Source organism: Penicilliopsis zonata, assembly GCF_001890105.1.
Source record: "Penicilliopsis zonata CBS 506.65 unplaced genomic scaffold ASPZOscaffold_11, whole genome shotgun sequence".
Classification (NCBI taxonomy): Eukaryota; Fungi; Ascomycota; class Eurotiomycetes; order Eurotiales; family Aspergillaceae; genus Penicilliopsis; species Penicilliopsis zonata.
In genome coordinates, this window is record NW_019208920.1 from 74,260 (window position 1) to 100,535 (window position 26,276).

The 26,276-nt window shown below is 51.9% G+C and overlaps 15 protein-coding genes across 15 annotated transcripts; 11 read left to right on the plus strand and 4 right to left on the minus strand.

Annotated features, from left to right (window-relative positions):
* Positions 1 to 54: 54 nt before the first annotated feature.
* On the minus strand, positions 55 to 2,219 carry ASPZODRAFT_133839 (hypothetical protein). The gene is made up of 2 exons (XM_022723371.1): positions 2,028 to 2,219; positions 55 to 1,965 (listed from the first exon to the last, which is right to left on the minus strand). The coding sequence occupies exon 2, from the start codon at positions 1,901 to 1,903 to the stop codon at positions 158 to 160; it is 1,746 nt and encodes a 581-aa protein (XP_022579724.1). The 5' UTR covers positions 1,904 to 1,965; positions 2,028 to 2,219; the 3' UTR covers positions 55 to 157.
* Positions 2,220 to 2,670: 451 nt separating this feature from the next.
* ASPZODRAFT_133840 (hypothetical protein) lies at positions 2,671 to 4,628 on the plus strand. The gene is made up of 4 exons (XM_022723372.1): positions 2,671 to 2,710; positions 2,762 to 3,222; positions 3,270 to 3,662; positions 3,715 to 4,628. Exons 2-4 carry the CDS (start codon positions 2,900 to 2,902, stop codon positions 4,589 to 4,591), a joined length of 1,593 nt encoding a protein of 530 aa, XP_022579725.1. The 5' UTR covers positions 2,671 to 2,710; positions 2,762 to 2,899; the 3' UTR covers positions 4,592 to 4,628.
* Positions 4,629 to 4,792: 164 nt separating this feature from the next.
* ASPZODRAFT_133841 (hypothetical protein) lies at positions 4,793 to 5,778 on the plus strand. Its single transcript, XM_022723373.1, has one exon. The coding sequence runs from the start codon at positions 4,819 to 4,821 to the stop codon at positions 5,605 to 5,607; it is 789 nt and encodes a 262-aa protein (XP_022579726.1). The 5' UTR covers positions 4,793 to 4,818; the 3' UTR covers positions 5,608 to 5,778.
* A 1,012-nt stretch (positions 5,779 to 6,790) lies between these two features.
* ASPZODRAFT_133842 (hypothetical protein) lies at positions 6,791 to 8,546 on the plus strand. Its single transcript, XM_022723374.1, has 4 exons — positions 6,791 to 7,272; positions 7,332 to 7,704; positions 7,750 to 7,867; positions 7,956 to 8,546. Exons 1-4 carry the CDS (start codon positions 7,111 to 7,113, stop codon positions 8,452 to 8,454), a joined length of 1,152 nt encoding a protein of 383 aa, XP_022579727.1. The 5' UTR covers positions 6,791 to 7,110; the 3' UTR covers positions 8,455 to 8,546.
* Positions 8,547 to 9,152: 606 nt separating this feature from the next.
* ASPZODRAFT_143866 (hypothetical protein) lies at positions 9,153 to 10,701 on the plus strand (the record flags this gene model as incomplete). Its single annotated transcript, XM_022724955.1, has 3 exons — positions 9,153 to 9,722; positions 9,781 to 10,299; positions 10,348 to 10,701. 3 exons carry the CDS (start codon positions 9,153 to 9,155, stop codon positions 10,699 to 10,701), a joined length of 1,443 nt encoding a protein of 480 aa, XP_022579728.1.
* Positions 10,702 to 11,538: 837 nt separating this feature from the next.
* Positions 11,539 to 12,611, plus strand: ASPZODRAFT_133845 (hypothetical protein). The gene has a single exon (XM_022723375.1). It carries the CDS (start codon positions 11,773 to 11,775, stop codon positions 12,247 to 12,249), a length of 477 nt encoding a protein of 158 aa, XP_022579729.1. The 5' UTR covers positions 11,539 to 11,772; the 3' UTR covers positions 12,250 to 12,611.
* On the plus strand, positions 12,524 to 12,694 carry ASPZODRAFT_69971 (hypothetical protein; the record flags this gene model as incomplete). The annotated part of the gene is made up of 1 exon (XM_022729629.1): positions 12,524 to 12,694. One exon carries the CDS (start codon positions 12,524 to 12,526, stop codon positions 12,692 to 12,694), a length of 171 nt encoding a protein of 56 aa, XP_022579730.1.
* ASPZODRAFT_133846 (hypothetical protein) lies at positions 12,656 to 13,393 on the plus strand. The gene is made up of 2 exons (XM_022723376.1): positions 12,656 to 13,272; positions 13,322 to 13,393. Exon 1 carries the CDS (start codon positions 12,959 to 12,961, stop codon positions 13,193 to 13,195), a length of 237 nt encoding a protein of 78 aa, XP_022579731.1. The 5' UTR covers positions 12,656 to 12,958; the 3' UTR covers positions 13,196 to 13,272; positions 13,322 to 13,393.
* Positions 13,394 to 13,563: 170 nt separating this feature from the next.
* ASPZODRAFT_99074 (hypothetical protein) lies at positions 13,564 to 14,244 on the minus strand (the record flags this gene model as incomplete). Its single annotated transcript, XM_022730600.1, has 2 exons — positions 13,833 to 14,244; positions 13,564 to 13,782 (listed from the first exon to the last, which is right to left on the minus strand). The coding sequence occupies exons 1-2, from the start codon at positions 14,028 to 14,030 to the stop codon at positions 13,564 to 13,566; spliced, it is 417 nt and encodes a 138-aa protein (XP_022579732.1). The 5' UTR covers positions 14,031 to 14,244.
* Positions 14,245 to 14,411: 167 nt separating this feature from the next.
* Positions 14,412 to 16,343, plus strand: ASPZODRAFT_119358 (hypothetical protein). Its single transcript, XM_022721223.1, has 8 exons — positions 14,412 to 14,521; positions 14,572 to 14,639; positions 14,688 to 14,921; positions 14,971 to 15,416; positions 15,465 to 15,749; positions 15,802 to 15,896; positions 15,940 to 16,008; positions 16,061 to 16,343. The coding sequence occupies exons 1-8, from the start codon at positions 14,452 to 14,454 to the stop codon at positions 16,261 to 16,263; spliced, it is 1,470 nt and encodes a 489-aa protein (XP_022579733.1). The 5' UTR covers positions 14,412 to 14,451; the 3' UTR covers positions 16,264 to 16,343.
* A 1,076-nt stretch (positions 16,344 to 17,419) lies between these two features.
* On the plus strand, positions 17,420 to 18,534 carry ASPZODRAFT_152926 (hypothetical protein; the record flags this gene model as incomplete). Its single annotated transcript, XM_022725907.1, has 4 exons — positions 17,420 to 17,525; positions 17,571 to 17,800; positions 17,847 to 17,928; positions 17,981 to 18,534. 4 exons carry the CDS (start codon positions 17,420 to 17,422, stop codon positions 18,532 to 18,534), a joined length of 972 nt encoding a protein of 323 aa, XP_022579734.1.
* A 153-nt stretch (positions 18,535 to 18,687) lies between these two features.
* Positions 18,688 to 19,872, plus strand: ASPZODRAFT_17442 (hypothetical protein; the record flags this gene model as incomplete). Its single annotated transcript, XM_022727026.1, has 1 exon — positions 18,688 to 19,872. One exon carries the CDS (start codon positions 18,688 to 18,690, stop codon positions 19,870 to 19,872), a length of 1,185 nt encoding a protein of 394 aa, XP_022579735.1.
* A 43-nt stretch (positions 19,873 to 19,915) lies between these two features.
* On the minus strand, positions 19,916 to 21,989 carry ASPZODRAFT_17443 (hypothetical protein; the record flags this gene model as incomplete). Its single annotated transcript, XM_022727028.1, has 3 exons — positions 19,916 to 21,442; positions 21,509 to 21,907; positions 21,960 to 21,989. 3 exons carry the CDS (start codon positions 21,987 to 21,989, stop codon positions 19,916 to 19,918), a joined length of 1,956 nt encoding a protein of 651 aa, XP_022579736.1.
* A 71-nt stretch (positions 21,990 to 22,060) lies between these two features.
* ASPZODRAFT_133856 (hypothetical protein) lies at positions 22,061 to 23,623 on the plus strand. The gene is made up of 2 exons (XM_022723377.1): positions 22,061 to 22,320; positions 22,371 to 23,623. Exons 1-2 carry the CDS (start codon positions 22,301 to 22,303, stop codon positions 23,284 to 23,286), a joined length of 936 nt encoding a protein of 311 aa, XP_022579737.1. The 5' UTR covers positions 22,061 to 22,300; the 3' UTR covers positions 23,287 to 23,623.
* On the minus strand, positions 23,395 to 26,217 carry ASPZODRAFT_2109457 (hypothetical protein; the record flags this gene model as incomplete). Its single annotated transcript, XM_022727726.1, has 9 exons — positions 23,395 to 23,756; positions 23,818 to 23,953; positions 23,984 to 24,047; positions 24,110 to 24,194; positions 24,692 to 24,913; positions 24,986 to 25,192; positions 25,274 to 25,517; positions 25,559 to 26,071; positions 26,116 to 26,217. 9 exons carry the CDS (start codon positions 26,215 to 26,217, stop codon positions 23,515 to 23,517), a joined length of 1,815 nt encoding a protein of 604 aa, XP_022579738.1. The 3' UTR covers positions 23,395 to 23,514.
* Between the last annotated feature and the right edge of the window lie 59 nt (positions 26,218 to 26,276).

Genomic DNA, 26,276 nt, shown 5'->3' on the forward strand with positions numbered 1-26,276 from the left:
ATGCCTACATGTATATCTGCAAATTATAAAACTCAAGCAGCAATACTATGTCTTCTTGATGAAGAGTATATTTCCAAGTCTAGGAAATTAGGCAGATGAATGAATCTATTGACAGGTATCGAACTATGTACTGGATATTTTGAAAGCATCGCTATAACTATGAGAAAAACTTCTTGACTTGTTCCGCCTCGCGCTCGCCACTGCGAACGGCACCCTCCATGAATCCCTTCCAGTGGACGGAAGTCTCGGTACCGGCGAAATGGACTCTGCCAAAGGACTCGCGCAGGACGTCTCCGGCGGCGGAGAGCACGCCCGGCGCCAGCGACGGACAGGGACAGCCAAAGCCCGAGTACTGCTCGGCCGACCAGTTGTGGGTGACGGTGGTGAGGTACTGGGAGCGCACAAGCTCCGGGTCGTTGTAGAGGGCGCCGACCTGGTCGAGGAGGGCGTCGACGCGCTGGGTGTCGTCGAGCAGCGACCAGCGCCGCCCGGAATCGCCGCACAGGAAACAGGTGAGCACCCAGCCGGCGTCGGCGGGGGAGCTGCAGTCGCGGATGATGGAGGCGGGCCCCGTGAAGGACTGGGCGAGGCCGCAGAAGCCCCTGTCGACCCAGAAGGGGGTCTTGAAGACCAGCATGGCCTTGGTGAAGTAGCCGTACGAGTACGAGTCGAGCAGGAGCTGTTTGCGCGAGGGCAGCGCCGGCGTGAAGGCGATGGTCCGCAGCACCGGGCTGGGGATGGCGGAGATGACGCGCGAGGCCTGGACGGTGGTGCCGTCGGCCGTCTGCACCCGCACGCAGCGCGGGCGCGACTGGTCGATGGCCGTGACGGGGGCGCCCAGGCGCAGCGTGCCCGCGGGGAGGCCCGCGGCGACGGCCTTGGAGATGGCCTGGGTGCCCTGGCGGACGCGCAGGTGCTGGCCGCCGCCCGCCCGGTCGGAGCGCATCTGCAGCAGGCCGCCGCCGGACTTGCAGTGGTGCAGGAAGTACAGGGCCGACACGTCCTGGGGCTCCTGGCCCAGCATGGCGCGCGTCCAGATGGAACAGGTGGCGATGGCGGTCGGGCTGGCGTTATGGCGCTGCAGGTACGCCAGGAAGGTGAGCGAGTCGAGCTCGTCGTGCTGGGGGTCGGCCGCGTCCAGCTGCTGGCAGTCGGCCTCGACGATGTCGCGGATCTCCCCCAGGTGCGCCTGCGTCGCGGCGTCAAACGGCAGCGCCCCGTACGCAAACGTGTGCATCGCCCCGGCGCTGTCCTGCGTCAGGCAGTTGCCCGCCGTGTTCTGCTCGATGAACTCCACGCCCACCCGCCGCGCCAGCCGGCTCAGGCTCGTCTGGTTGGCCTCGTTGAGCCACGAGGCGCCGATGTCGACCACCGCCGCCGGGTTCGCCGCCAGGGGCTCGCTCCAGGTGCGCCCGCCGACGCGGTCGCGGGCCTCGAGGACCTGCACCGACAGGCCGGCCTGCACCAGCTGGTCAGCGGCCGCCAGGCCTGCCAGGCCGGCGCCGATGACCACCACATCCCAGACCTTGTTGTCTTCAGGGCCGGAAACGTCCCGGGGCAGGGCCGGGGCCGGCCCTGACGCCTGGGCGGTGATCAGGACCTGCCACTCGGCCTTTTCCAGCTGCGGCACCGGCACGACAGTCACCACGGGGCGGTGCGAGCGCAGAAACCGCTGCAGGTGGTGGTGGTGGCGGCGCTGCTCGACATCGCCGGCGGTGGTGTAGAGGGTGAGCTGGGCGATGGCGGCGACGCCTGTGCCGGCTGCCAATAAGGCCTGGTGCAGGTTCAGCAGGGCGAGGAGCACCTGCGAGTCGTAGTCGGCCGGGACTTGGGCCGATATCGGCGCCTGGGGAGGGCTAGAGATGTGCAGCGCCTGGCCGGTGGATAGCGACACTTGGGCCATTTTTATAGGAAATATATGGGAATATATGGAAATATAGAGGAAAAGATAGAAAGCAAAATAATCTGATAGTGATAAGAGGGAAACAGAATAATAGATCAATTATATATGGATGAGAATATCGTACCATGAAGCTCATCGACATGAGGCTCGGTGTTTGAAAAGACGTGATCGAGAGGGGCCATTTGCTCATGCAAATCATGGCCGAGTGGCTGCAAATTCTGATTCAATGACTAAAGTGCGGACAGTACCTGGCACATGGCCTGGACCAATCATTTGTATGAAGAAATTTCAACTTCAAGATTAGATTATGGTTGCATTTGACAATTAAGCATAATTCCTGAGACAATCAGAAGATGGCCAGGAGAATGGCCAGACCAATAAGGAGCCCTCGGAGAATAAGGATGATATATTAGATATGATGCTATAATACTAGATCTAGCATCATGGTTCTGCCAAAGCTGCCGTGGAGTGGGCTGGCAGGCGACAGGATGTGTAAAGTACAGTAAGTTTCAAAACAATCACGCAATCGCCTCTAGGCCTTTCTCATTTTCATTCCCCATTGAGTCGCCGGAAAGAAAGCTGATGTGAAAACTACCATTATATTTAAATACTGACATCAAGATTAAGATGTAGAAGCTACCATGTAGAATAAGATGGACAGAAGTCTATAGAGATTCTGTTTAGTGGGCATATTTGTCTAGTTTATCTATAGTTTAGTTGACTAGTTAACTAGTTCTAGAGTAACAACAGCATAGAGTAGTCACTCTATGCTTAGTTAATCCTCTACTTAGTCAACCCCCAAAAAAACTAAAATACCGTAAGTTTCAAAATGATAACGCCATCGCCTCCCAGACTTACTCATGGACCCTCCCTCTGACACCATCGCAGCTAACAAAGTTACCCAGAAGACAGGAAGAAGAATAAAATGCCTGCCTCTTTTCTCTTCCTTCCCTCCTCACTCCTCGTGTTTCCTTCCATCAAGACACGCCCCCGAGGATGAAGGACTACGACAGCGAGAAGCAGCCGGTTGAGGCCGCCCCAGGCCCCGGCACGGGGGCCGAGACCATCCACGACGGCGACGTGCAGAACGAACGTCTGGCCCGGCAGCTCACATCGCGCCAGGTCCAGATGATCGCCATCGGTGGCACGATTGGGACAGGCCTGTATCTCGGGACTGGCAAGGCGCTGGCCACGGGCGGGCCGGCTTCGATGCTGTTGGCGTATAGTATCTGTGGTGCCATTGTCTTCATCACGATGCTGTCGCTGGGTGAGATGGTGGCTTTTATGCCTGTCACCGGTTCCTTCTGTACTTTTGCCGGGTAAGTCTTCCATTCTTATATCTTGAACGAATTCTTATTGGGGATAGTCGCTTTGTGGATGACGCTCTCGGGTTCGCCTTGACCTGGAATTACTGGCTCAACGATACCGTCTCGGTAGCCTCGGATGTGATCGCCCTGCAGGTCCTGCTGGAGTTCTGGACCGACAACTTCCCGGGCTGGGCCATTAGTTTGATCTTCCTGTTGGTCGTCGTCGGCTTCAACCTCTTCCCCGTCCGCATCTACGGCGAGATCGAGTATGGCCTGTGTCTGCTCAAGGTGGTCACCATCGTCGTCTTCATCATCGTCGGCATTGCCGTCAACTGCGGCGGCAACACCAGCCATTCCTACATCGGCACCAAATACTTTTACACGGGGGATGCCCCTTTTGTGGGCGGGATTGGAGGCTTTGCTTCCGTCTTTGTGACGGCCTCTTTTGCATAGTAGGTTATTTCTCACCTGGTATCCTCAACCTCTATACTCATCGCCTGGTAGTGGCGGCACCGAAAACGTGGCCATCACGGCCGGGGAGACCAAGAACCCCTCCCGGACGTATCCGCGCGTCATCCGCAACGTCTTCTGGCGGATCCTGCTCTTCTACGTGCTCTCCATCCTCATGATCGGCCTCAACGTCCCCTACAACTACCCGGGCCTGTCGGCCGAGACCGCCACGACCAGCCCGTTCACCATCGTCTTCACCGAGGCCGGCAGCGCGGTGGCCGGCAGCTTCATCAACGCCGTCATCATGACCAGCGCCATCTCTGCCGCCAACCACGCCCTCTTCGCCGGCTCGCGGCTGCTGTATACCCTTGCGAAAGACGGCTACGCCCCGCGGCCCCTGGCCCGGCTGAACCGCTTCCAGACCCCCTGGATTGCCGTGCTGGTGACGTCGCTCTTCAGCGTCATCTGCTTCGGCGCCAGCTACATCGGGGCCGGCCAGCTCTGGACCTGGCTGCAGAACCTGGTCGGCGTGTCGAACCAGATCTCCTGGGCCTGCATCTGCTTCACCTCGCTGCGCTTCCGCAAGGCCATCCGCCGCCAGGGCCTGGAGCATCTGCTGCCCTTCAAGAACTGGACCTATCCCGTCGGCCCGGCCCTGGCCGTCTTCCTCAACATCTTCCTCGTTCTCATCCAGGGCTGGTCGTGTTTCTCGCCCTCGTTCAACGCCGTCGACTTTGTCTCCTACTACATCGAGATCCCGCTCATGCTGAGCATGTTCCTGATCTGGAAGTTGTGGAAGCGCTCGAGACTCGTCTCGCTGGACGAGATGGATCTTGCCACCGATCGATATACAGAGGAGGAAGAGCAGGTTGTCGAGGAGGAGAAATCCAAGCTCGATTTTCTCTACCGCGCACGATCATGGCTTCTCTGATGTACATATATTATGACATGCGTATGAATAAGATGAATATAATAAATATAAATAAATATAAATAAATAAATATAATAAACATAAATATGAACATAAATAAATATAAATAAATAAGGATAATTGTGAATCTACTCCATACTTACTAATCACTACCCCTCACCCTCACCCTCATACTCTCACCCTCACATTTTCACTAACCTCAAACCTCATCAAATATCAATATCAAAATGATTCTCGACCACATCGTCATCCTCGTCTCCTACGACGACCTGCAGGCCATCTCCGCCCGCATCTCGCCGCAGCTCACCCTCGCCCCCGGCGGGAAACACGCCGACGGCCTCACGGCCAACAAACTGGTCCTGCTCCCCGACGGCGTCTACCTCGAGTTCATCGCCTTCTTCCCCGACGCAGACCCGGCCGAGCGCGCCGCCCACCGCTGGGGTTGCCTGCCGGAGAACAGCATCATCGACTGGGCGCTGACGGCGACGGGCGAGCGAGACGGCGAAGGCGACTTTGAAGCTTCTCGCGAGCGTCTGCGCGCCGTCGCCTCCGACATCGGCGTGCAGTACCAGGACCTCGTCCCCGGCGGCCGCGTCAAACCCAACGGCACCGTCTTGAAATGGGCCGTCAGCCAGGCCTTCAATAAACACCAACAGCCTCTTCACCCGGGCCTGCTGCCCTTCTGGTGTCTCGACCGCACCCCGCGCGAGTTCCGCGTCCCCTACGCCACAGATGAAGCCCATCTCACCACCCATCCCAGCGGGGTGCGCGGTGTCGCTGCCGTCTCCGTCCAGGTGCCTGCCCAGGACTTCCACACCGTCAAAGCCGCCTACGACGCCGTCTTCGGCCCGGCCTCGGCGGACGGCTCGTGGCCGTATACCGTTCCCGCTGCCTCGGGCGGGAGGCATACCGTCTCCCTCTCGCAGACGGAGGGCCCGCGGTCTATCCAGCTGGTGCTGGAGGGGCCTGGCGGTACTGTCGAGCTCTTGCCGGGTGTTTTGACGCGTGTGGAGTAGAATAGTATAACTAGCATGTTAGATACAACTATATATATTAGAATAAACCTTTCTATAGTCATGAAGTATCTCAGTCAATTCTACCTAAATGAAATGAAATGGCCAAGTCATTGATATAGGTGTATGAAGCTGTGTTGATAATAACTATTTATTATATATAGTGCTCCAGCAGGATAGATTATATAAATACTATAAAGGAAGAAATAACTCTTTATCTCCTAAGGGCATCTAAGATCCTTAAGTTTATAATTTAGTTCATCCATTAAACCACTAATCTAGACCTTTAGAATGTCTACACACTGCCATCTCTAGTATATTATTTAGTGCCTTTAAATAAGTGGTGTAGTGTGTATCACTTTATATAGAAATATTAATTTCTTGGTACACCCTACTTATAATATATTGTAATTAATTATTCCTCTAGGACCAGTCTATATTAATCTAAGCCCTAACTAACCATGAATAATAAGGTATATACTAATTCTAAGGTGATTCCTGGGTGATCTTTTTACTAACCATCTAGATTAGTGTGAATAATTGTGAATATAGGGCTGTAGGTCTGGAGTGGCTGCTAATAGACCTAAGTATCTAGATAAGTGTTATTGCGGATGGCTGTAGGTCTAGAGCAGGCTTGATTTGTAGAGCTCTGCCTACAATATAATGATTATAGCCCCTCTTTGAGCCCCCTTGCGTAGTGAGGGTATTGGGCTCTTTTATAACTAACTGATCTGTTCTCTAGAGACATCCCTGGGTTGCTGGGTCTGAGGCTTGACGCCACAGCGGAATGATCATCTCGGGGCTTTGGCCGTTATTAGAATAGAAACCGCTGAACCATCCTGCTTTGTGGCTGTTGGGCTGTTGAGGCTGAGAGTCCGGATACACGGCTGTCTGTTCTGATAGCTTAAGGTAATAACTACAGTGATAATACAGTCTGTTTAACTACTACATATATGAGAATACAATCTGCCCCCCTATTCATGATGTGTGTAATCTATTTAGAGTGCTAGTAAACGCTAGTAGGGACCAGGATCTAGTCAAACCTCATTAATTAATTAGATGTGCATTAGTCACGAAGGATGTCTACCATGGAGGATCAGGCCACACGCTAACATATTCTCGGGACAAACTACAGCGAGGATGCAATGCCGTGGAATAAGCATTGAGGATATAAGAAACCAGACAGGATAAACTGACAAGTACCATGAACACGAAGATTCTCAAGTCCAATCGCAACATTGTCGATGGAGCACTACATATAAGTATACTACACACTCATACTCGTCCTCCGTAATCAACCAACGCCAGGATCTGATCCTGCGACATATCGAAGGATCTTACTAGTGTTCCACCTACTCGGTCTCGACTGAAGGAAGAATGAAGAGGGAATAATGAGAACAATTATGGCCGTGAAACTCTAATCAAAGACATGGATAATATAACTCCAGAAACACTCACATTCATACCCATGGACTCATGGCTCTTCGGTAGTAGATGACAGAGACCATGTCGACGGCGTATGCGGCAGAGAGCAATCTGCCCACCATCCTCGGCGTGCTGACCACCTTTTTCTTCCTGTCGATCATCGTCGTTGGTCTGCGGATATACAGCCGGGTGGTCATTGCCCGGGCTCCAGGGATCGACGATGGCCTAATAATTCTTGCAGCGGTCCGTTATTTATATCGGAGATTCCTTCATGCTGTTGTGTTCTATTCTAACGTCTACAGATCTGCCAGCTCGGTCAATGGATCGTCATCCTCATCCAGTCTCGCCACGGCCTGGGCAGACACGAGTCGACCATCTCCGCCGCCGAGCTCATCATCTACAACCATGCCAGCTTCGTGGGCAACATCGTGGGCATCGCCATCGGGACCATGTTCCTCAAGCTGTCCATCGCGGCCAACCTGCTGCGCCTCTGCCAGCAGCGCTGGTTCACGCTCGCGCTGTGGGTGCTCGTCGTGATCATCATCGCCTACGAGATGGTCGGCACCCTGTTCTTCTTCCTCGTCTGTCGGCCCATGTCGGGCTCCTGGGATCCTTACGCGGGGGCAAAGTGTTCGTCTACAGAGACCATTGTCATTTTCGGTCTCGTCAACACCAGTATGTCATTCTATACCTATATACATATGCAGACACTTACGGCAGGCTTCAATATCATCACTGATGTCGCGCTGGCGATCCTGCCTATTCCCATCATCTGGCGCCTGAACATGAAGAAATCTGTGCGGCTGTATCTGGTTGGAATTCTCAGCCTGGGATATTTGTAAGCTCTCACCGTATAGTATACTACACTATACTATAGTATAGTATAGTATAGTATACTACAGTACATATAGACGAGCTAATTTCAGGGCCGTCGCGATGGACATTGTCAAAACATACTACCAGGAAACGTACACGGTCGAGACGGACGAAACATACACCTTCAGTCTCATCTTCTACGGCTTCCTCGAGGACTGCATCGGGATGACGGCCGCCAGCGTGCCCATGCTGAAACCGCTGGTGGGCAGAGTGCTGGGGCTAAATTCCACGCGCGACACCTACTACCCGCACGGCAGCAACAGCAACACCCCCTGGAGCCAGGGGCGGTCGCAACACAACGCCAGCGCCAGTGCGAGCGGAGGGATGCGATCCCACGGCGGCCGGCCAGGAGGAGGCAAGCGAGCACCGCCCGACATGTACGAGCTGGACGAGCGCGAGACCGACAGCGACGAAGGGGCCAGCACGCAGAGCAAGGCGTTTCCCTATCGCCACGAACCGGGCAGTGAAGAGAACATCCTGCAGGATTCGGCTAATTCCAATGCCCGTCGTCTGGGCATTACCAAGACGACGGAGGTGAGGGTTGTGTAATTTAGATAGTAGTATAGTACTGTATGGTACAGTACAGTACAGTACAGTGTAGTACTGTGCAGTACTATGCAGTACTATAACTATAAGTACAAGTATAAAGTATAAAGTATACTATATTGATTTATATTGATTTATATTTATTTATAATTTATGATTTATGATTTATTAATGATTTAACTAGCTGAAAGGTTAATATAAAGACAGGGATATCAATAGGATAACATAGGATAATAATAAATAAGATGGGAAATTATAATACTAGTCATACTAATAATACACTAGCACATTAATATAGACCAAGACATACAGCTAAGGTAACTCAAGGATCACTAGTAGACAGTAGTAGAAAGTATCTATAATCTCATCCTTGTTGGATAATAACCTCATACATTAGGGGTTCTCTCTAGCTTCTACTAAGCTTCTAGTCCACGTGGTGTTCATCACTAAATCCTTCATTTATACCACCACGTGGATTTTACTCTTACTCTTACTCTTTGTCTTTGTCTTTACTCTTACTCTTTGTCTTCACTATTTCACTCTTTACTCTTTAGTCACTCTTTACTCTTTGCTCTTTAGTCACTCTTTACTCTTACTTTTACTCTTACTCTTACTTTTACTCTTACTTTTACTCTTACTCTTACTCTTACTCTTACTCTTTCTTACTCTTACTCTTTCTTACTCTTACTCTTACTCTTCTCATGTCTCTTTCTACCCTCTCTCTGCTGGCCACGGCCTCCCTGGCGGCCGCCACCTCCTTCGCCGCTCGCTACCCCTCGGCCGCCCTCGAGACGGTCGACGTGGTGGTCGTCGGCGGGGGATCGGCGGGCACCAACGCCGCCATCTACTTCAAGGACGAGGGCCTGTCGCTGCTGCTGGTCGAGAAGCAGGACCGCCTGGGCGGCATGGTCAACAGCTGGACCGACCCGGACACGGGCGTCACGTACGACTACGGCGTGGCCACCTACACCAACCAGACGGGCACCACCGCGTATCTGGACCGCCTGGGGGTTGCGTACGACGTGCCCTCCGAGGGCTCCTTTACCTCCTACTACGCCGACTTTTCCACGGGCGAGACCGTCGACTACGTCTCGCCCAGCATCGACGGCGAGATCGCCGCTCTCGAGACGTACTACAACGTCTCCAGCCAGTATGCGGATCTCTTCCTGCCCTCGTATGCCAACTGGCCTGCAGGCGACGCCATCCCCGAGGATCTGACCATGTCGTTCCGGGACTTTGCCATCAAATACGACCTCAACGACACCATGCTGGTATTTCTCCCAGTATCCATAGAGAGTGTTTTTTTTTTTTATGATGCTTACTTTATAGCTCATCTGGGCTGGGATTGGCGCCGGAATGGCCGACATGCTGGACGCCCCCACGATCTACCTCATGCAGACGTTTGGCCCCCAGACCGCAGCAGTCTTCCTGGGCACCGACGTGCAGTACCACGCGTCTTCCGGACGCAACCAGGACTTCTACGACGCCGCCGAGGAGATCCTGTGCGACTCGGTGCTGCTCAACAGCGTCGTGGTCGAGTCTATCCGTCTGGAGGACAACCTGGGCGTCGAGCTGCTGGTGCACAACTCCGAGACCGACGAGTACACCATCATCCTGGCCGAGCGGTTGGTCATGGCCATCGAGCCCACGGAGAGCAACATGGCCGCCTTTGATCTGGACGAGACCGAGGAGGCCATCTTCGACGTTGCCACCTGGAGTGTCGTCAACACCGGCATCATCTCGCACCCTTCCCTGCCGGTCGATGGCTTGTTGTACAACCTGCCCGCCACGGCGGTTGACGGCGACGATTTCGCTCTTCCCGAGCCTCCTTTTGTCGACTACTTTGAGGTAACCTCTCCCTATCCCTGCATTAACGCTACCTCTAATCGATTTTAGTACATCGGAGAAGGGCTCTGGCAGGTCATCGTCGTCGGGTGGGAGGGTTTCGCCTCCGAAACCGCCCAGGAGATGGTCAGCGAAGCCATCGAGACCCTCGCCGCCGCAGGAACCATCCCCGCCACCAACGGCACGGCTGTCACCTTCAAGGCCTGGTCGAATCACGGCGCCATGGACATGCGTGTCACCGCCGACAAGCTCAAGGACGGCTACATCACCGACCAGTACGCTCTGCAGGGCCACCGGTCGACCTACTGGACCGGCGCTGCCTTTTCGAACCAGCTGTCCACCTTCCTCTGGGCTTATAACCTCGAGTATCTGGTTCCTCTTGTCCTTGACAGTCTCAAGGCTTAGGTCTTTATCATATATTCATAAATATAGTATCTTTAGATGTATATCTATATAGTATCTTGGATTGGTAGAACTACGAGCCGATACCTCAAGCCTCGAGGCTATTATTATATTTTTAATTAAGATTTGAGCTCTACTTGACGAGTTAAGCTATGGTAATACTCTATATCCTTGGATCATAGGAATGAATCTAAAATCGCCTGAATTGATCTAGGTATAGAAATGATAGAATTAGTATATATTCTATGGCATTAATCCAATCCTTACTACATAATTAATGAGATATAAAAATATACTCTGTGTGATTTGTAGATTAGACTCCTAATGAATGCTATCTATCTTATAAGAAATCAATATTTTGTAATCACATTTAAGTCCTATATATATATCAAATCTCTAATGATTCACACACCACCCAGTATATCTAATTTTAGTTCGGCTAGATATATTGAGTAATAAAGTTGACTATATTATTTAACTAGTCAGGTGACAATATAAATACGCGAATCTAGAAATCAACATCCCTAGCGTTACCCCGCCATCACGTGACCCACTCAGCACATGAAATAACCAGCTTGCAGTTTACCATTTCAATATATATATTAGTATATTTCCATAGTTATAATATTTTAGTATATTTTATATTTCAGCATATTGAGTATATTGAGTATGTCTTATATATTTTATTTATTTTATATATTTTATATATTTTGTAGATATAATATTTGGTATTTCAAGTCTTCTCAATTCAGCCGCACTAATCTAACCACGTCAAACACCCTGAAATGAACCGTCTCGCAACGAAACCCCTGCGCTTCAACCTCCTCAAAACAATGGCCTCCCCCAGACCCCCTCACGAGCGAATCTTCGAGAACAACCGGCAATGGGTGGCCTCCAAGATCAAGGACGACCCGACCTTTTTCAACAAGCTGGCGGCGGGCCAGAGCCCTGACTACCTGTAGGTACCCCAAGCAGGAGGCAGTCTGCAGTGTGCAGTGTGCAGCATTCAGTTAATAGTAATGTCATCTCAGGTACATCGGGTGCAGCGACAGCCGGGTGCCAGCCAACGAGATCATGGGCCTGGAAGCCGGCGAGGTGTTTGTGCACCGCAACATCGCCAACCTGGTGCCGACGATCGACCTGAACGTCATGTCGGTGATCAACTACGCGGTGCGCCACCTGAACGTCAAGCACATCATCGTGTGCGGCCACTACAACTGCGGCGGCGTCAAGGCGGCCCTGACCTCGACCGATCTGGGCCTGCTGAACCCCTGGCTGCGCAACATCCGCGACGTCTACCGCCTGCACGAGAAGGAGCTGGACGCCATCGCCGACGAAAAGGCGCGCTTCAACCGCCTGGTCGAGCTCAACGTCATCGAGTCGTGCCGCAACGTCATCAAGACCGCAGAGGTCCAGCAGAGCTACCAGGAGCGTCAGTTCCCCATCGTTCACGGCTGGGTGTTTGACCTGCAGGACGGCCTGCTGCGCGATCTCGAAATCGACTTTCACGAGATGCTGCGGGAGATCAAGAAGATTTATAACCTGGCTTGATTCGGATCTGCTGGAGCTCTTTTAAGACATTATCGGGCTTATTGTGGGCTTTTTTGGCCTATTTTCGGGTCTTTCCCGGTTTTCGGTCTTCTTCCCGGGGTTTCGGCCGAGTGGTCGGATCCGAGGGCCGAGCAATCTCCGACAGCTTAGTATAGAAAAGAAATCAAACACCATTATGTAGTCACTGGTATACCCATTCCCTCTTTCAAGTATTCCTATTCTACATAATACAGTAAGTGTATGAGACTCATTGGTAGCCCGCGCTCACTGGCAGATGTTAATAACACGCGGCATCTCCCTCGTCAACTTCGCCGTCGCCTCGTCCGCGCTGGCCTTCCAGGTCTTCGTCCTGTATCCCTGGCACAACCAGCTCGACGAGGAGTTCAAAGCCCTCAAGACGGAACACCGGCAGCTCCTGCAGCAGCTGCGTATCGCCAACAAGTGAGAGGGGATCGGCCATGGTCCATGCTTAGATGGTTGGGTAGATGGCGTTTCGTGATAATTAGCCTCATTCTAGCAATCTTGTAACTAGTTTCCATATACCTGGTTAATGCCTCATTGTGATACTTCCAGCTGATTGACCCAGCCGATTGACTCATGCTCCACAGTTTCGGTTTGATGACACGGATATTCCTCGGAGCCGATGAATCAGTTTGTCAATTGTATATCAATGTGTATAGTATTAGTATAAGGAGACTCTCACCACAACATGCTTCCACCTCTGTGCCCCCTCGACCCTGGCAAGTTCCAGTCCAGAATCCTCTGGATTGGATGTTCGGACAGCAATGACGCTGAAGTCGACATTCTCGGTCTGGACCAGAGCCAGGTTCTTGTCCTGCGCAATCTGGGCAATACCGTTAGCGAGGATCTCTCCTGCTCAACAATGATTCAATATGCTCTTAGTCTAGAGGTGTGTCTGTGGATAGCATGTGAGGACGTGTACTAACCATAACTACAGGTCAAACATATTGTTGTCTGCGGGCATTATGGATGCGGGATTGTCAAGAACTTGAAACAACCGAGGTATCTATCTCCTATTTCACGATGTAAGACACCTGGCTAAGCATATCAGCATGTCTCTTGATCCTGTTCTCGCCAACATCGCCGACCAGGTTCAGACGCTGCGAAAGCTGGAAGCTGTTCAGGTGCATGGTGTGCTCTATGACAGTCGATGCAACAGGGGGTTTCTATTAGATGTATAGTGGTCATGTATATCAGTTGGTTAATATATATTAATATGGTTAGGGTATGGCCATCAGAGTAGATGATAGTTGAAAGAATCACTTAAACAGTCCTTAATATTTACAATGACCATCAGCCAATCCGCTGTTTCTTCCGCACCCAAACCTCCTCCTCGCGCAGCTGCACCTCCCAGACCTTCAGCCGGTAATTGCCACGATCCCCTGCGCCGGAGAAGAGATCGAACGACCAGCCATGCTTGGGACAGGTGATGCCCGCGCTGAGGGTGATGCCAAAGTCCTCAATGTCGAACAGGCTCCCCTGCGACAGCGGGAATGACGAATGGGGGCATCTCTGTATGAGTTAGAGGACAGAACAAATATTAGGGCTATAAAACATCGTACATGGTCAATGGCGTGGACTTTGCCCTTGTATTTAAAGACGAGCACTTGCTCCTTGAGATCGCCCGGCTGCTCAAGGTCTACCGGCGCAGCTGCAAACCCGGGCCTGATGCTGAACGCTTTGCATCCTGGAATGCTTGAGGACTCATCGATCTCGGGGAATTCAGACGCAAGGCCGACTCGATGCCATGCTTGGTTCATTTTATGTGTTGAACAGTTTTAATCTGCTCAATTTGTTGGATTATTAGTTATGTTTGCATGTTTGCACTTTTTTGATGCCTTAACTATGCCTTAACTATGCTTACCTTATGCTTATGCTTATGCTACGCTTATGCTATGCTTATGCCTATTCAGGATCTATACTTATTACTCTTCTATTATCCTGTACTATTATCACAAACTCGTTGATCTGTCCTATTCCTCACATTCCATAGATATATCATATAGCTTCTATTCGCTCTTGAAATCTAGACCACGCCACTACATTCTCCATGTGGAATGCGCGGTATATCAGGGTCTAGAACGATATGGAGTATAAGAGCTTGGTATATTCTTATCTTCACAGTGAGCAGCTCTATTTCCCTTGCTTTTCACTCCATTCTGTTCCATTCTTTCTCTCAAGATGCTCCGTGGCCGTCTGTTGATGGCCGGCGTGACGTCGGCGTGTGGGATGGGGTTTCTGCTATTCGGCTGTATTAACCCTTGAACTGCTGATCTGATGCTATACTGATGAATACTCCAGACGACCAAGGCGTTCTCGGGGGAGTGATCAATTCTCCCACCTTCACCCAGCAGTTCAACCATCCTTCAGTACGAAAATTGACCTTTTCCGAGATCCCCCCCCATACTGATATATAGGCCACCCTTCAAGGCTTCATGACCGGCATCTACGATCTCGGCTGTCTGCTAGGCTCCGTGTCAACCTTTGTCTTCTCCGAGCGCATTGGACGCAAGAAATCCATGTATTTTGGCGTCTTCTTTGCCCTGCTGGGAACCATTCTCCAGACCACCGCGTTGTCCGTCAAAGACTTCATCGCAGGGCGCGTCATCACCGGCCTCGGCATCGGCATCATGACTGCCATTGTTCCTACCGTAGGTTCCAAGTGCCTCCATTCTTCATTCTGTTCTCTAATCATGTTAGTGGCAATCGGAAGTGTCGCCGGCAAAACAACGGGGCCAGCTTCTAACCGTGCAGACGGCACTGATCACAACCGGGTTCGCCCTCTCGAACTGGATCTGCCTGGGGGCTTCATACGCAACCTCATCTATCCAGTGGCGTCTCCCCATCGCCTTGCAGGCTGTCTTTGCACTCTACACGGCCCTTTCGGTGCCGTTCCTGGTGGAATCGCCGCGGTGGCTGGCGAACCATCGCGGAATCGACAGTGCAGCAGAGGTGATTGCCCGTCTCCACGATTGTGAAGTTGACGACCCGCGTGTTGTCGCCGTCAGACTGGAGATCGAGGCTACTATCGAGCTGCACAAGGAGTCGACTGGTTGGAAATGGATTTTCTCCAGCCAGGACCAGAATCTACGGCGGATGATGCTTGGTGTGGTGGGTTTATACATGCAGCAGATGTGTGGAATCAAGTGAGATATCTACCTATTGATATATCATCCCAATATTGACGCATACAGCTCGATCGGATATTACCTCCCCATCATCCTACACGAATATATCGGCCTCCCCCCGCATACCGCCTTAATCCTGGCCGCCGTGGGCGCCACACAGTCAACGCTGGTGGCCTACGCTTCCGTCTGGGTGATCGAGCGCGCTGGACGACGCAAATGTATGCTCTTCGGCGCGTGTGGGCTGGCCGTGATCTCTGCCATGATCGGGATGGGCCTGTGTCTGCATACGAAGAGCAGTCTTACTGGGGCGGTGGTGATGTATTTCTTATTCTACGACGTGTTTAACCTGAGGTGAGAAAAGTCTGTCATGATTAAGCATTCATTCAACTAATACTCGTGTTAGCTTCCTGAACACACCATGGCTGTATGCACCGGAAATCAACAGCCTGCAGACTAGAGTCAAAGGGGGAGCTGCTGCGTCGGCGTCGAACTGGCTATGTATGTTGTATTCATTCTTATTGCTGTGTCTTGCTAATGTCAGTCAATGGAATCGTTGTTGCCATCACTCCCATCGCCTTGCAGAACATCGGCTGGCGGTTCTATTTGATCTGTGAGAACTAATAATATATCCTATACTTTACTATCTCTTACTGACTGGTTAGTCGTCGTCTTCAATCTCTCCTTCATTCCAATCATCTACTTCTGCTACCCAGAGACAAAAGGCCTGTCGCTCGAGCGGATCAATGATCTCTTTCTGGGGGATGCCTCGGGCTGGAAATGGCTCACGCAGGGCGTCAAGGAGAGTGTTGAGATTGCTAATCACAGGGAGAGTGTGCAGATTGAGAATAAGGATAGTCTGATCTAGAGAGAATAGGCTGGATAATCGATGCTGATGCTAGATGAATAGAATAACTTATCATTTAATGGACTTAGTATATGGCCAAGCAGTAAGATCTTACTCTTAACTAAAGGCATTATTCACTCCAGCTATTCACTACCCATTTACCCAAGTATTCACAGCCTGTGATCTGACAATTTAATCTCATAATTTCTCCAGCGTCCACTATAAATAGCTTCTTATCCCCCTCCTCTCAACTCTATCTCGAACCAACCTCAGTTACAGGAAATATGGATGACCTTATTCAACACTACGAACTGTCTTTACACTTCTTACTACCGAAAGTCCTAAAGTCCTTATTGAGATGCCATCCAACAGGAGCAGCAGCGATAACACCGCGGAGCTACTAAAACGAGGATTCAATGCCTCTAGCCTGATGACTGAAGCCATTTGGCCGACGATATCCTGTAACTCGGGCAAGCAGATCAGCCAACTGGCGATCGCGACAGACTTCTTGAGCCCCATGATCGAAGACAGAATATGTTATGATGGTGAGATGGGTGTCATGTCGATAAACAGCCATAAATAACCACCAGTCGTTTCCCTGTCTGGCTTCACTCTGGTTGTCAGTGGTTGAGCTTGGTCAGTGCGTGATAATATAAGGTGTTGTAGCACGCCTGGGCAGTTAAGGATTGGTTTGAATACCGAAACATCAACGACTCCAGGATATCATTATGTTCAATGAGGATATCTACTCATTGTTCAGTTGGTTCAAGCTCGTCGAAGGCTCTCCAGGACTAGCAACATTGTAGTGTATGCCTGCAACGGCAGCACCGATATTGACCCTGTTCATATTAAGCAACAGGAAGGGAATCAGATGAGGTTTTGACAGGTGAGTACCATTTTCTTTATTTTCATTTTCCATCTATCGTGTTGACAATACTAGCAAGATGCACCCAGTATGGCTCACATTTGGTCGGATGTCGTCAAGCACTAGACTGGAAATACGCCCAGTACCATTTAATCACTATAATTATGAACTCACAGATCATAAGGAGGATTAATAATGAAGAGTGTATAAATAGATTCCCCCCCACGCGGGGTTAAATGCGGGGTATCTCTACTACTTATATCCCCTCATTACTCAACACCGAGGTAATCATTCTGTTCACCGAATCTCCTCATGGCGTACGTATTCGACAGCTTCGACACTACCAAGGCCATTCCCGGCACTCCCCAGGGCTGTCTCTGGGGGTTCTACGACCGTGACGGCAAAGACGAGGTTGGATGTAGGTGCAATACTTACGGGAAGTAGATGTTTACTAACCATCTAGCAATCAACCTGTTGACGCCAGAAGTCGTACTGGCCGCCAAAGAAGAAATCAAAACAGGCCGACACGTCCAACTCGACTGGCCGCTGAATGCACTGTCCCACCCTGGCTTCGGTCGGAAGCCATTCGCCCAACGGGTCTTGAACCTGTTGGAGAAATCAGAGACATGCGCCTTCGACGATGAGATCCATCTCAACACGCAGAGTGGCTCACAGTGGGACAGCCTCAAGCATGTAAGACGGACATCACTTGGAGTATCTATGATTCTCACATTGTCAGTACGCCGGACAAAAAGACAAGGTCTTTTATAACGGACTGACCTATCAAGAGGCCTTGCACTCCACCACAAACGGAATACACAGTACGCCCCCCCCCCCTGATAGAATAGTATATGCATCATTCTGACTGCCTAGATTGGTGCGAGAGAGGCGGGATTGTCGGGCGCGGCGTGTTAGTCGATATGGTGCGGTTCTATGAAGAACGCGACGGCGCCATGCCCTCTCCCACGAGCCGGTTTGAGATCCCCGTCCGCGATATTGAAGCAGCAATGGCCGCGCAAAAGACAGAAACCCGCCAGGGCGACATCTTGTTCGTTCGCTCGGGGTTCGTCCGTTGGCATAACGGGGCGACGGACGCGGAGCGACACCAGGGCACCAAGACCCAGAACACCTTCATCGGCGTGCAGGCAAGCGAGGAGTCCGTGAGATGGCTGTACGAGCGCCATTTCGCTGCGTTGGTCGGCGATACAGTTGCCTTCGAGGTGTGGCCGCCCGCCGAGGGATCGTCGTGGCATCTGCATGAATGGGCGCTCGTCTGGTGGGGGACGCCGTTGGGCGAAATGTGGGATCTGGAGGCTTTGAGTGTCGAATGCGCCAGGCAGGACAGATATTCTTTCTTCCTCACCAGTGCTCCCTTGCATGTCAAGGGGGGGGTTGGCAGTCCTCCGGGGGCCATTGCTATTTTCTAGTAGCCATTAGTATAGCATCTATGTATCGGCCGTATGTATCGGCCGACGGAAATATCATCATAGCCGGACACACCGTCTATATATTCTCTCTTCTTTCTCTTCACTCCTCTCATCTCTCATGCTTATCGTCTGCTTCATCTTCTATCATCTTCCATGAAAATCCTCATTGTTGGCGCCGGCATCGCTGGCACATCGCTGGCCTTCTTCCTCTCCCAGCATGAAGTGACGGTCATTGAACGGGCTTCGCATCTGCGTGCCTCCGGCCTGCAGATCGACTTGCGCGGAGCAGGGATCAAAGTCTTGAAGAAAATGGGCCTAGAAGATGCCTTCCGCGAGAAAGCGGTGCCCGAACAGGGGATCGCCCTGGAAGACTCTCGTGGTCGCCGATGGGGATATTTCCCTGCCAACCGCGCGAAGAAAGGGCTGCAGAGCTTCACCACCGACTATGAGATTATGCGAGGCGATTTCTGCCAGTTGCTCTACGACCAGACCAGACACCAAGCGAGGTATCTGTTTGGCGTGGCCGTGGACAGCCTTTCCCAGACAGAGGGTGGCAAAGTCACTGTCCTCTTCTCGAATGGACAAGCTGATGTATTCGATCTTGTTGTCGGTGCAGATGGCTTGCACTCACGCACCCGCCGCATGATCTCCCTTGACGGCTTCCATCCGCTGGGCATGTACGCTGGATACTTTACTTTCAAGCAGGACATGGTCAAAAACAAGGAAGACTATGTCGCCACGGCATTTCTGGCTCACCAAAACCGGTTCATTATGACCCGCCGACACAATGAGTCCACCCTACAGGCCTACCTTATTTGCAAGGACAATATGATATCCTGCAAGAACGAGAATGACCGCGAGAAGAAGATGGACGACCTGACTGCCGTCTTCTCGGGAGCAGGCTGGCGCACTAAACGCATCCTCCAAGGCATGCGCGAGTCGACGGATTTCTACGGCGAGAGCATGGGCTTCGTCCAGGCCGACAAATGGTCGGACGGCAGGGTCGTCCTCCTCGGCGACGCAGCATATTCCCCCTCCGCTATGACGGGGATGGGAACAACCTGTGCGCTGGTCGGGGCGTTTGTTCTTGCGGGCGAGTTGAATCTTGGCGGTGTAAACGTTGAGACTGCCTTGCAAGAGTATGAGCGCAAGCTCAGGCCATTCCTGGATCAAGTGCAGAAGGGACTCGATGGGATGGCTGGTCGGTTTCCTTCTTCCTCCTTTGGCGTCGGAATTCTCTATTGTCTTTTTGCGCTAGCTTCCTTCTTCAGACTGGATGTTTTGGCCAGATATGTTCTCAGAGAGGGTGTCAGCTGGGAGTTGCCGGAATATATCTAGACTCAGCATCTAGAAGACTCTTAGAGATATCAATGTATTTATCTTATAAAGCGATGGGATGCAAACTATCCATGTCAAAGTCGAGATCAAAATCGATCCAGTCTAGGGTTGGAATCGTATTGGCTGCCCGTTCCAGCATATCAAGACACGTTTGTAGACTGGCGTGTAGGGCGCTCTTGACAGCTTCGTCTACGGAACCAGTACCTGCTTCCGCCCGCGCCATCAGCATGCTGAGGAACACGTACGTTTTGACGTTTGTTTCGCCGTGGTTCATACGTTCGCGTGCGTATTGAAGCACTGTCCGCGCGTCTCGAAGCAGGTATCCGTGCATCGACCGTTGTCGTTCTCGCGTATACTGCGACGCACCCTTGTCTGTGTCCTCACCACCTAATTCTAGAAAAATAGCCAAGACTCCGCGGGTGATGATGTCACGGAACATACCTCCGCCAGTGATCAGGATGCGGCTGTAGCGCGCATCGTGAAGTAGGGAGACCAGGTCGAGAGCGGCGTCCAGGCAGACGGTGCGGGAGTGGCTGTACAAGGGGTTGACTCTGGCTTTGATGGCGTAGAAAAAGTGAAGACACAGAACGAAGCGGCGGAGCAAATGGTTGCAAAATGTAGATGCAAACGATACCGCGTTAGATGCTGCAGTTTCGATAGCAAGAGACGCCTCGCGGCATGCGGCAGAGAGTTCGTTTCCGAGACTGAGTACCTGGTCGTAAGATGGTTCCTCGTGCAAGCTGTTGATGACTCTCACAGTCTTCAGTCGCAGCGGAAGAGACTTTGCCAGCACTGGCTGAAGGGAAATGAAGCCGGTCTCTCTATCACACTCATTATTCTCATTGATGGCGACCGTGTAGTCTTCCACGCTGATCATCGGCGACATGCCTGAATCCAACGCGGCCTGCACGTTCATCTCGAGAATGGTATACCACAGCCGGCGGCGCACCGCTGCCTGCACAGCATCCATCTCTCCTCCCAGAAGCTGAGGATCCTGGTGTAGGCCCATCTGCATCGCCATGCGGATCAATGAGCCGGCAGAGATCCAGACCAGATCTGCACCGACTTGGACAACCTGCCGGGCCAATAAAAGTAGAAAATGTAGCTGCAGACCCGCGAGGGTCAACCGGTCCTTTTCCAAAGGACCAGACAGCCAGTCCTGCGTGAGATTGATCCAGACGCGGGAATTGCCCGCAATCTCGGTACACACGGCCGGGTCACTGTGCATGGGGCCTGCAATAGTCATGATGAGGAGCAGCTGGAGCAGGAACTCGCCTTCCGCAGCGTCAGAGTGAGCTAGACACTTTTCGTATTCCCCCATGAACGTCTGCCGGTGAAGGATCGGATAACAGGATTCAAAGGTTGAAAAGTATGTCTCGACGAGGGCATCCATCACGGCACGCGAAGGGAAGAACCGATGAATCTCTTCCAAGGGAACAGTCTTTCGACTCGGACGCTGCGCCTTAATCACCCGTGCCAGTCGTTTGCATTCCGCAATTGTTTCATTCTGTCCATCGAAGATCGCTTCGTAGTATTCACCCACCGGCTGTAGAGAAGCCAGTTCTTCCGCCTAGTGATTGATGAAATGATTAATTTAAAGTAAGCGATGACGAGAATGAGAAGAAGAGGGAAATACCAGAGAAACCACGTTCATCCAGTGCCCCTGTCCGTAGACTCGCGTCTTGGATACCATCCCTCGAATGGTTCCCTGCTGCGTACTGCAGAGAGTAGAACTCCTTTCTGTTCCTCGAGGACTTTCATTCTGCACCGGCCGCCTGTTTGATCGAGGCTGAGCCTTTGATCCACGCTCCTCGTAGCTGCACGAGGCGATCCCCTGGGCACTGCACTGTCCACACGGTTTCATCCGGTCACAGCGGACTTTGCGCCGACGACACGAGGAGCACGAATAGGCGGGGCGTCGGCGTTTGCGGACCGGCCGGTCGGTCGACGAATCCATTTCTCCTTGATGTAGAGCGTCTAGATGTAGAGCGTCTAGATAGATAGAAGGGAAGGACGAAGGGAAGAGTTGGAAGTTCTGTTGTTCAGTGGAAGTGTTGTGTCTCTCGGCCGTAGCGTTTCTAGCCTACGGCCGCGAGGAAGGCCGATATCTCCGGCATAACTGTATTATGTAAGCGCCATAAATAGCCGATGGCATAACTGGCATAAGTTGGACCTTACCGCGACTGTAGCGATTCTATCTTGGAATCGGGATTCTTTTTCGAGCGGGTGAATGCAAAAATAGTGCTATGAGGCTGTGTTCTTCTTGTTATTGGATGAATGACCCCTGCTTTCTTTTCGGATTTGCATTGCCTTACGACGTGTCAGTACCCCTCACAGACTCTCTCCTCCCAACTTCCTCACCACAATCTTTCATTCTACTTCCCTGGATAACACGAGAAGCGATCAAACTAGAACGAGGGAGATAGAAATGGAGGGAACCTTTGGAAAGTAAGAACACGATAGCTACAGGATGCTACTGACTAGTACTAATTCGATAGGTTTATTTCCTCCCCTCTGTTTACCTTTATAATCGGACCCGAGAAGAAGGAGTTCACGGTGCATTCAAAACCACTGGCGGATATCTCGTCGACTCTTAATGCACTCATGAATGGCGAGATGATGGAAGCGAAAGTCCGACGCGTTGAGTGGCCCGATGTCGATGAAGACACCTTCGTCCGATTGTGTGAATATGCCTACCTTCAGGATTATAGTACCCCGCCTCGACCACTACCCCGTTCTGTTCAATCTTTTGAAGAATGGGGGGAGCGGCAACCGGGAATGTCAAAGAAGGAGAGAAAGAAGTATTATAAAAAATACCTCCAGGGTCTTGGCCAGACAGATGAGCCTGTAGCTGAGCCCGTGCCAGAGGAAGCACCGGTAGAGGCAGAACCAGTGCCAGAGCCCGAAGAGGAGCCTCTAGAGCCTATCGCGGATGCTGGTCCGAGAGAATTGCCTTACAGAGAAGCAAGCATCTGGACGGGCCACCTCCAAGACAAATTCACGCAATTTGCCCTGCCCCCGATTCCCGTGAAGACCGAATCCAACCCCCTGTCGAATCTCTACTACGATGACTTCAAAGCTGTCTTCGAGGGCCATGTCAGACTTTATGTCCTGGCGGACAAATACGGTATTCAGCCACTCTGCTTCATCGTCCTCCACAAGCTTTACGAGACCCTTAAGCAGTTCAAGATCGACTCGGAAAGTGTCACTGCAGTGATGGAGTTCGTGCGGTGTGTCTATTCCGACACGCTGAAACATGCAAAGGAAGGCCCCGCCTTGAGAGACCTCGCCACACGATACATGGTCTCTGTGCTTGGGCAGATAGGGGATGAACTGCAATTCTCCCAACTGTTGGAAGAAGGTGGTGACTTTGTGGCTGACTTTTGGCGTATGCTTTGGAAGCCGGGCAACTAAATAAAAAAACGCTGGAGATACAGAAGATAGAGAAGACCGAAGAAGAACTGCCTCTTAATCTCTTGTCCAATACCCCTATTTAATACGACCATTGCTTGAGCGAGTCTTGAAGAGCAAGTCTGTGGCTATAGGTAGAAACTGTCATTACACTCTTTCACCGAGGTCCATCTCCAATTCTCTAGAATACCATGTCTTCCTACTCATCCCTATCCATCAATGGAAACTCCTTTACCTGACACTGTCGTTCTTGTTGCTCTTGTCTTCGCCCCCAGTCATGTCTTTGTTATTAGTCCCGGACGACGGGTCGGTCTTGCTGACGCTCGTCGTCGGTTCGTTGGCCCTGCCCTTCCCCTTGCTCGCCTTGTTCCCGAGCCACCCTCTGAATTTGTCGATGGCATCGGTGCGGGCACTGGAATGTCTGTCAGTGTCCTGTCCCCCGACGCGGGCGTCCTCCCGGAGCTCGAGACCCTCTGACAAAATAGAATAAAAGTCAGCATTGCAACCAGCAGATCTCACTCAATGTACACTAACCCTCGGGATGTAACTCCCGGTAGACTCGAATCCAATTATCGCGCAACGGCGGCGGCAGCGCGGGCAGCGGCGCGAGGCCGGCGGCGGGCAGCACGCGAGGAGCGAGAGGGGAGGGAGGGCTAGAAGTTAGCAAACCCTCAGAGCCTCATTCTGCGAAGCCACTTACAGAACTCATCTCCATAGAGGAGAGAGTAGAGAGGGAGGAGACAGGACTGGAGTCATTCATTTTCCTATCATAAGTTAGCCGCGAACACAACATCCCACAACCTCACCTTACGAACAAGACGCATACCAGTTGAAGAGTACGGGATACTGGGGAGAGAAGGAGAGAAGGTGGTTCTCGGCGACGTCGGCAGTCTGCTGCCATGGCGGCAGCGCTGGTCGCCTCCAGAGCATCCCAGGTCAGCAGAGGATATCATCAGGCTATTATCAAAGAGTTTCACCGGTCCGAAATGCCCATTCGCGCCCAATAAACCTCTGCGGCCCAGTAAAGGGCCATCCTGAGGACTGTACCCACCGCCCCCAGCACACACAACGCACCCACAATCCTGAATGTTGTTTTAGCCAAGTTGGCCAGCTAGGCGGTTGCTATGATTCCAGCTTCCGAAACCACTGCACTAGTGTTCATTTCTGCGAAGGAGAATTGTGGCTTCGGATATGGAAGCTGGTCTTGAGAGTTGTTGATTGGTTCATGTTTATGAGGCTCGAAGATGATGGAATTCGGTCTTTGGGCTCTGGATACGGAAGGAGCGAACAAACCAGCCAAACACAACGGCAACTGCAACGATCTGACGGCGTTGGCCAAAGAACAGCTGTTAATCCCTGCTTCACTAGCATCTATTCAATACAACCATTCCTCGAGTGAGTCTTTTACTCTCTTCTCTCTCTTCTCCCTCGCGTCGTTCGAACGTCACGTAATTCACCATGCCTTCCCGATTGGGAATGGCGTATATTGCAGGCAACAGGCAGCAAACAATTTTCTCCCCTGCGACTCCCTCGACTTCACCACCCTCCATGTCCTGTCCCATCATTGAATGGCCATCAAATGGGGTCCCAGGTGGGTACATCACGGCTTCGAAGCGAAAAGTACTGCATACTAACGTGTGTTTGAGCTTTAGGGCGCACTTGAAGAGGGTGATCAGTCTCCTGCGTCAAGCCTCGTACGCACCCGCCTCCTCGTCTCCCCACGCTGCAAATGCGGTATGATCCTCACGATTGGCGACTACTTCTGTCTCGAATAGTGATGAGAGAACTCGAGAAAGTCTCGAGGAGATTTCCTGGGCGTGTCTAGGGATAAAGTTCTCTAGGAACAGAGGGCTGGCGAGTAGAGACTCGTGTGCAGCATAATCCAGGTTTCGAAGAGCGGTATCGCCGTCTAGTCATTGCATTTAAATTCAGTGAATGCCTCTTTTATCCAATGAGCTGACCAAGTCAATCGATCTAGATAGATGAATACCTCGCGTTTGAATCTGCTCTCTATACGCATCCAACACTAGACTGCCGGGGAACCTTTCGCTCAATATGTCTGACTCAAAAACCCAAGCACACACGGCTGCCATCGTGAGCATTCGGACGAGTGCTTGCAAGCTGAGTTCACGCAGATCGATCTCTCTGCCCAAACTGCGTTGGAGGAGGGCCCGGATATCATCTGTGATCACTGGCTGCGGAACTGTCTGGACATCTTCCCAACCAACTAGCAGCTGTTTTTCTTGTGTGTTGATTTGCTCATCAAATCGCATACCTGTGTGTCACCCCAATTCCGGACCACATCGGTGCTAGCCAGCGAAGTAAATCGTCCCAGACGCTCGTTCCGTTCAACCTTGTCCTGCAGGGAAGAGTTGCGCTTGAGTTGCTGCTCGAGCTGCGCCCTCAACCCGCCCTTTTCGCGAGAGAATCTCTCGATAGAATCGAGGGCAGATACCTGGTCTTTCAATTTCAGTCGCCGCTTGTCACTTTGTCGAAGGCGATTGTGCAGGAACGCTATCTGCGCATGGCTCTCATGCTGCGCCCGGTGGAGACGGGCTACCTGCTTCTTCAGCTCTCCCAGTTCGTCGTGGACAGAGGACCATTCGAGCCGCGGCGGCACGAGGCAGCCACTACTCTGTTTCAATAATTCACCGACTCGCTCTGCGATCTCTTCTCGGCGGCGATCGAGCAAAGTCAGACAAGATGATCCAGTCTCATAGAAGATGTGAACTTTGGGCGCCTTGTCGCTGCCGTATCTCCTCCAAAGGATGTACAGCTTATCCGAACACTGCTTTTGGCTAATGAATGTTCCAGTCGCAGCAAGCAGATGACCGCTAATAGAGTCTTTGAACTCGGCGTGTGTCGCTCCCTGAGCTTGTAGTCCAGCCAGGCCAGCAGCTCAGTCTCATGAGCCTCTTCCCACTTGAAAGGCATCTTTGCCAGAGATAACTTTTTCCTTATCCGACCTTTTCTCGCCATTCTGTGCGTCTGTT

Bases quoted from the DNA above. Each gene is read 5' to 3' on its own strand.
- ASPZODRAFT_133839 (XM_022723371.1), bottom strand. From the start codon at position 1,903: ATGGCCCAAGTGTCGCTATCCACCGGCCAGGCGCTGCACATCTCTAGC.
- ASPZODRAFT_133840 (XM_022723372.1), top strand. From the start codon at position 2,900: ATGAAGGACTACGACAGCGAGAAGCAGCCGGTTGAGGCCGCCCCAGGC. The intron at 3,223-3,269 runs GTAAGTCTTCCA...TATTGGGGATAG, and splicing joins TCCTTCTGTACTTTTGCCGG to TCGCTTTGTGGATGACGCTC. The intron at 3,663-3,714 runs GTAGGTTATTTC...ATCGCCTGGTAG, and splicing joins GTGACGGCCTCTTTTGCATA to TGGCGGCACCGAAAACGTGG.
- ASPZODRAFT_133841 (XM_022723373.1), top strand. From the start codon at position 4,819: ATGATTCTCGACCACATCGTCATCCTCGTCTCCTACGACGACCTGCAG.
- ASPZODRAFT_133842 (XM_022723374.1), top strand. From the start codon at position 7,111: ATGTCGACGGCGTATGCGGCAGAGAGCAATCTGCCCACCATCCTCGGC. The intron at 7,273-7,331 runs GTCCGTTATTTA...TAACGTCTACAG, and splicing joins GCCTAATAATTCTTGCAGCG to ATCTGCCAGCTCGGTCAATG. The intron at 7,868-7,955 runs GTAAGCTCTCAC...AGCTAATTTCAG, and splicing joins ATTCTCAGCCTGGGATATTT to GGCCGTCGCGATGGACATTG.
- ASPZODRAFT_133845 (XM_022723375.1), top strand. From the start codon at position 11,773: ATGGGCCTGGAAGCCGGCGAGGTGTTTGTGCACCGCAACATCGCCAAC.
- ASPZODRAFT_133846 (XM_022723376.1), top strand. From the start codon at position 12,959: ATGCTTCCACCTCTGTGCCCCCTCGACCCTGGCAAGTTCCAGTCCAGA.
- ASPZODRAFT_119358 (XM_022721223.1), top strand. From the start codon at position 14,452: ATGCTCCGTGGCCGTCTGTTGATGGCCGGCGTGACGTCGGCGTGTGGG. The intron at 15,750-15,801 runs GTGAGAAAAGTC...TACTCGTGTTAG, and splicing joins TACGACGTGTTTAACCTGAG to CTTCCTGAACACACCATGGC. The intron at 16,009-16,060 runs GTGAGAACTAAT...CTGACTGGTTAG, and splicing joins CTGGCGGTTCTATTTGATCT to TCGTCGTCTTCAATCTCTCC.
- ASPZODRAFT_133856 (XM_022723377.1), top strand. From the start codon at position 22,301: ATGGAGGGAACCTTTGGAAA. The intron at 22,321-22,370 runs GTAAGAACACGA...CTAATTCGATAG, and splicing joins ATGGAGGGAACCTTTGGAAA to GTTTATTTCCTCCCCTCTGT.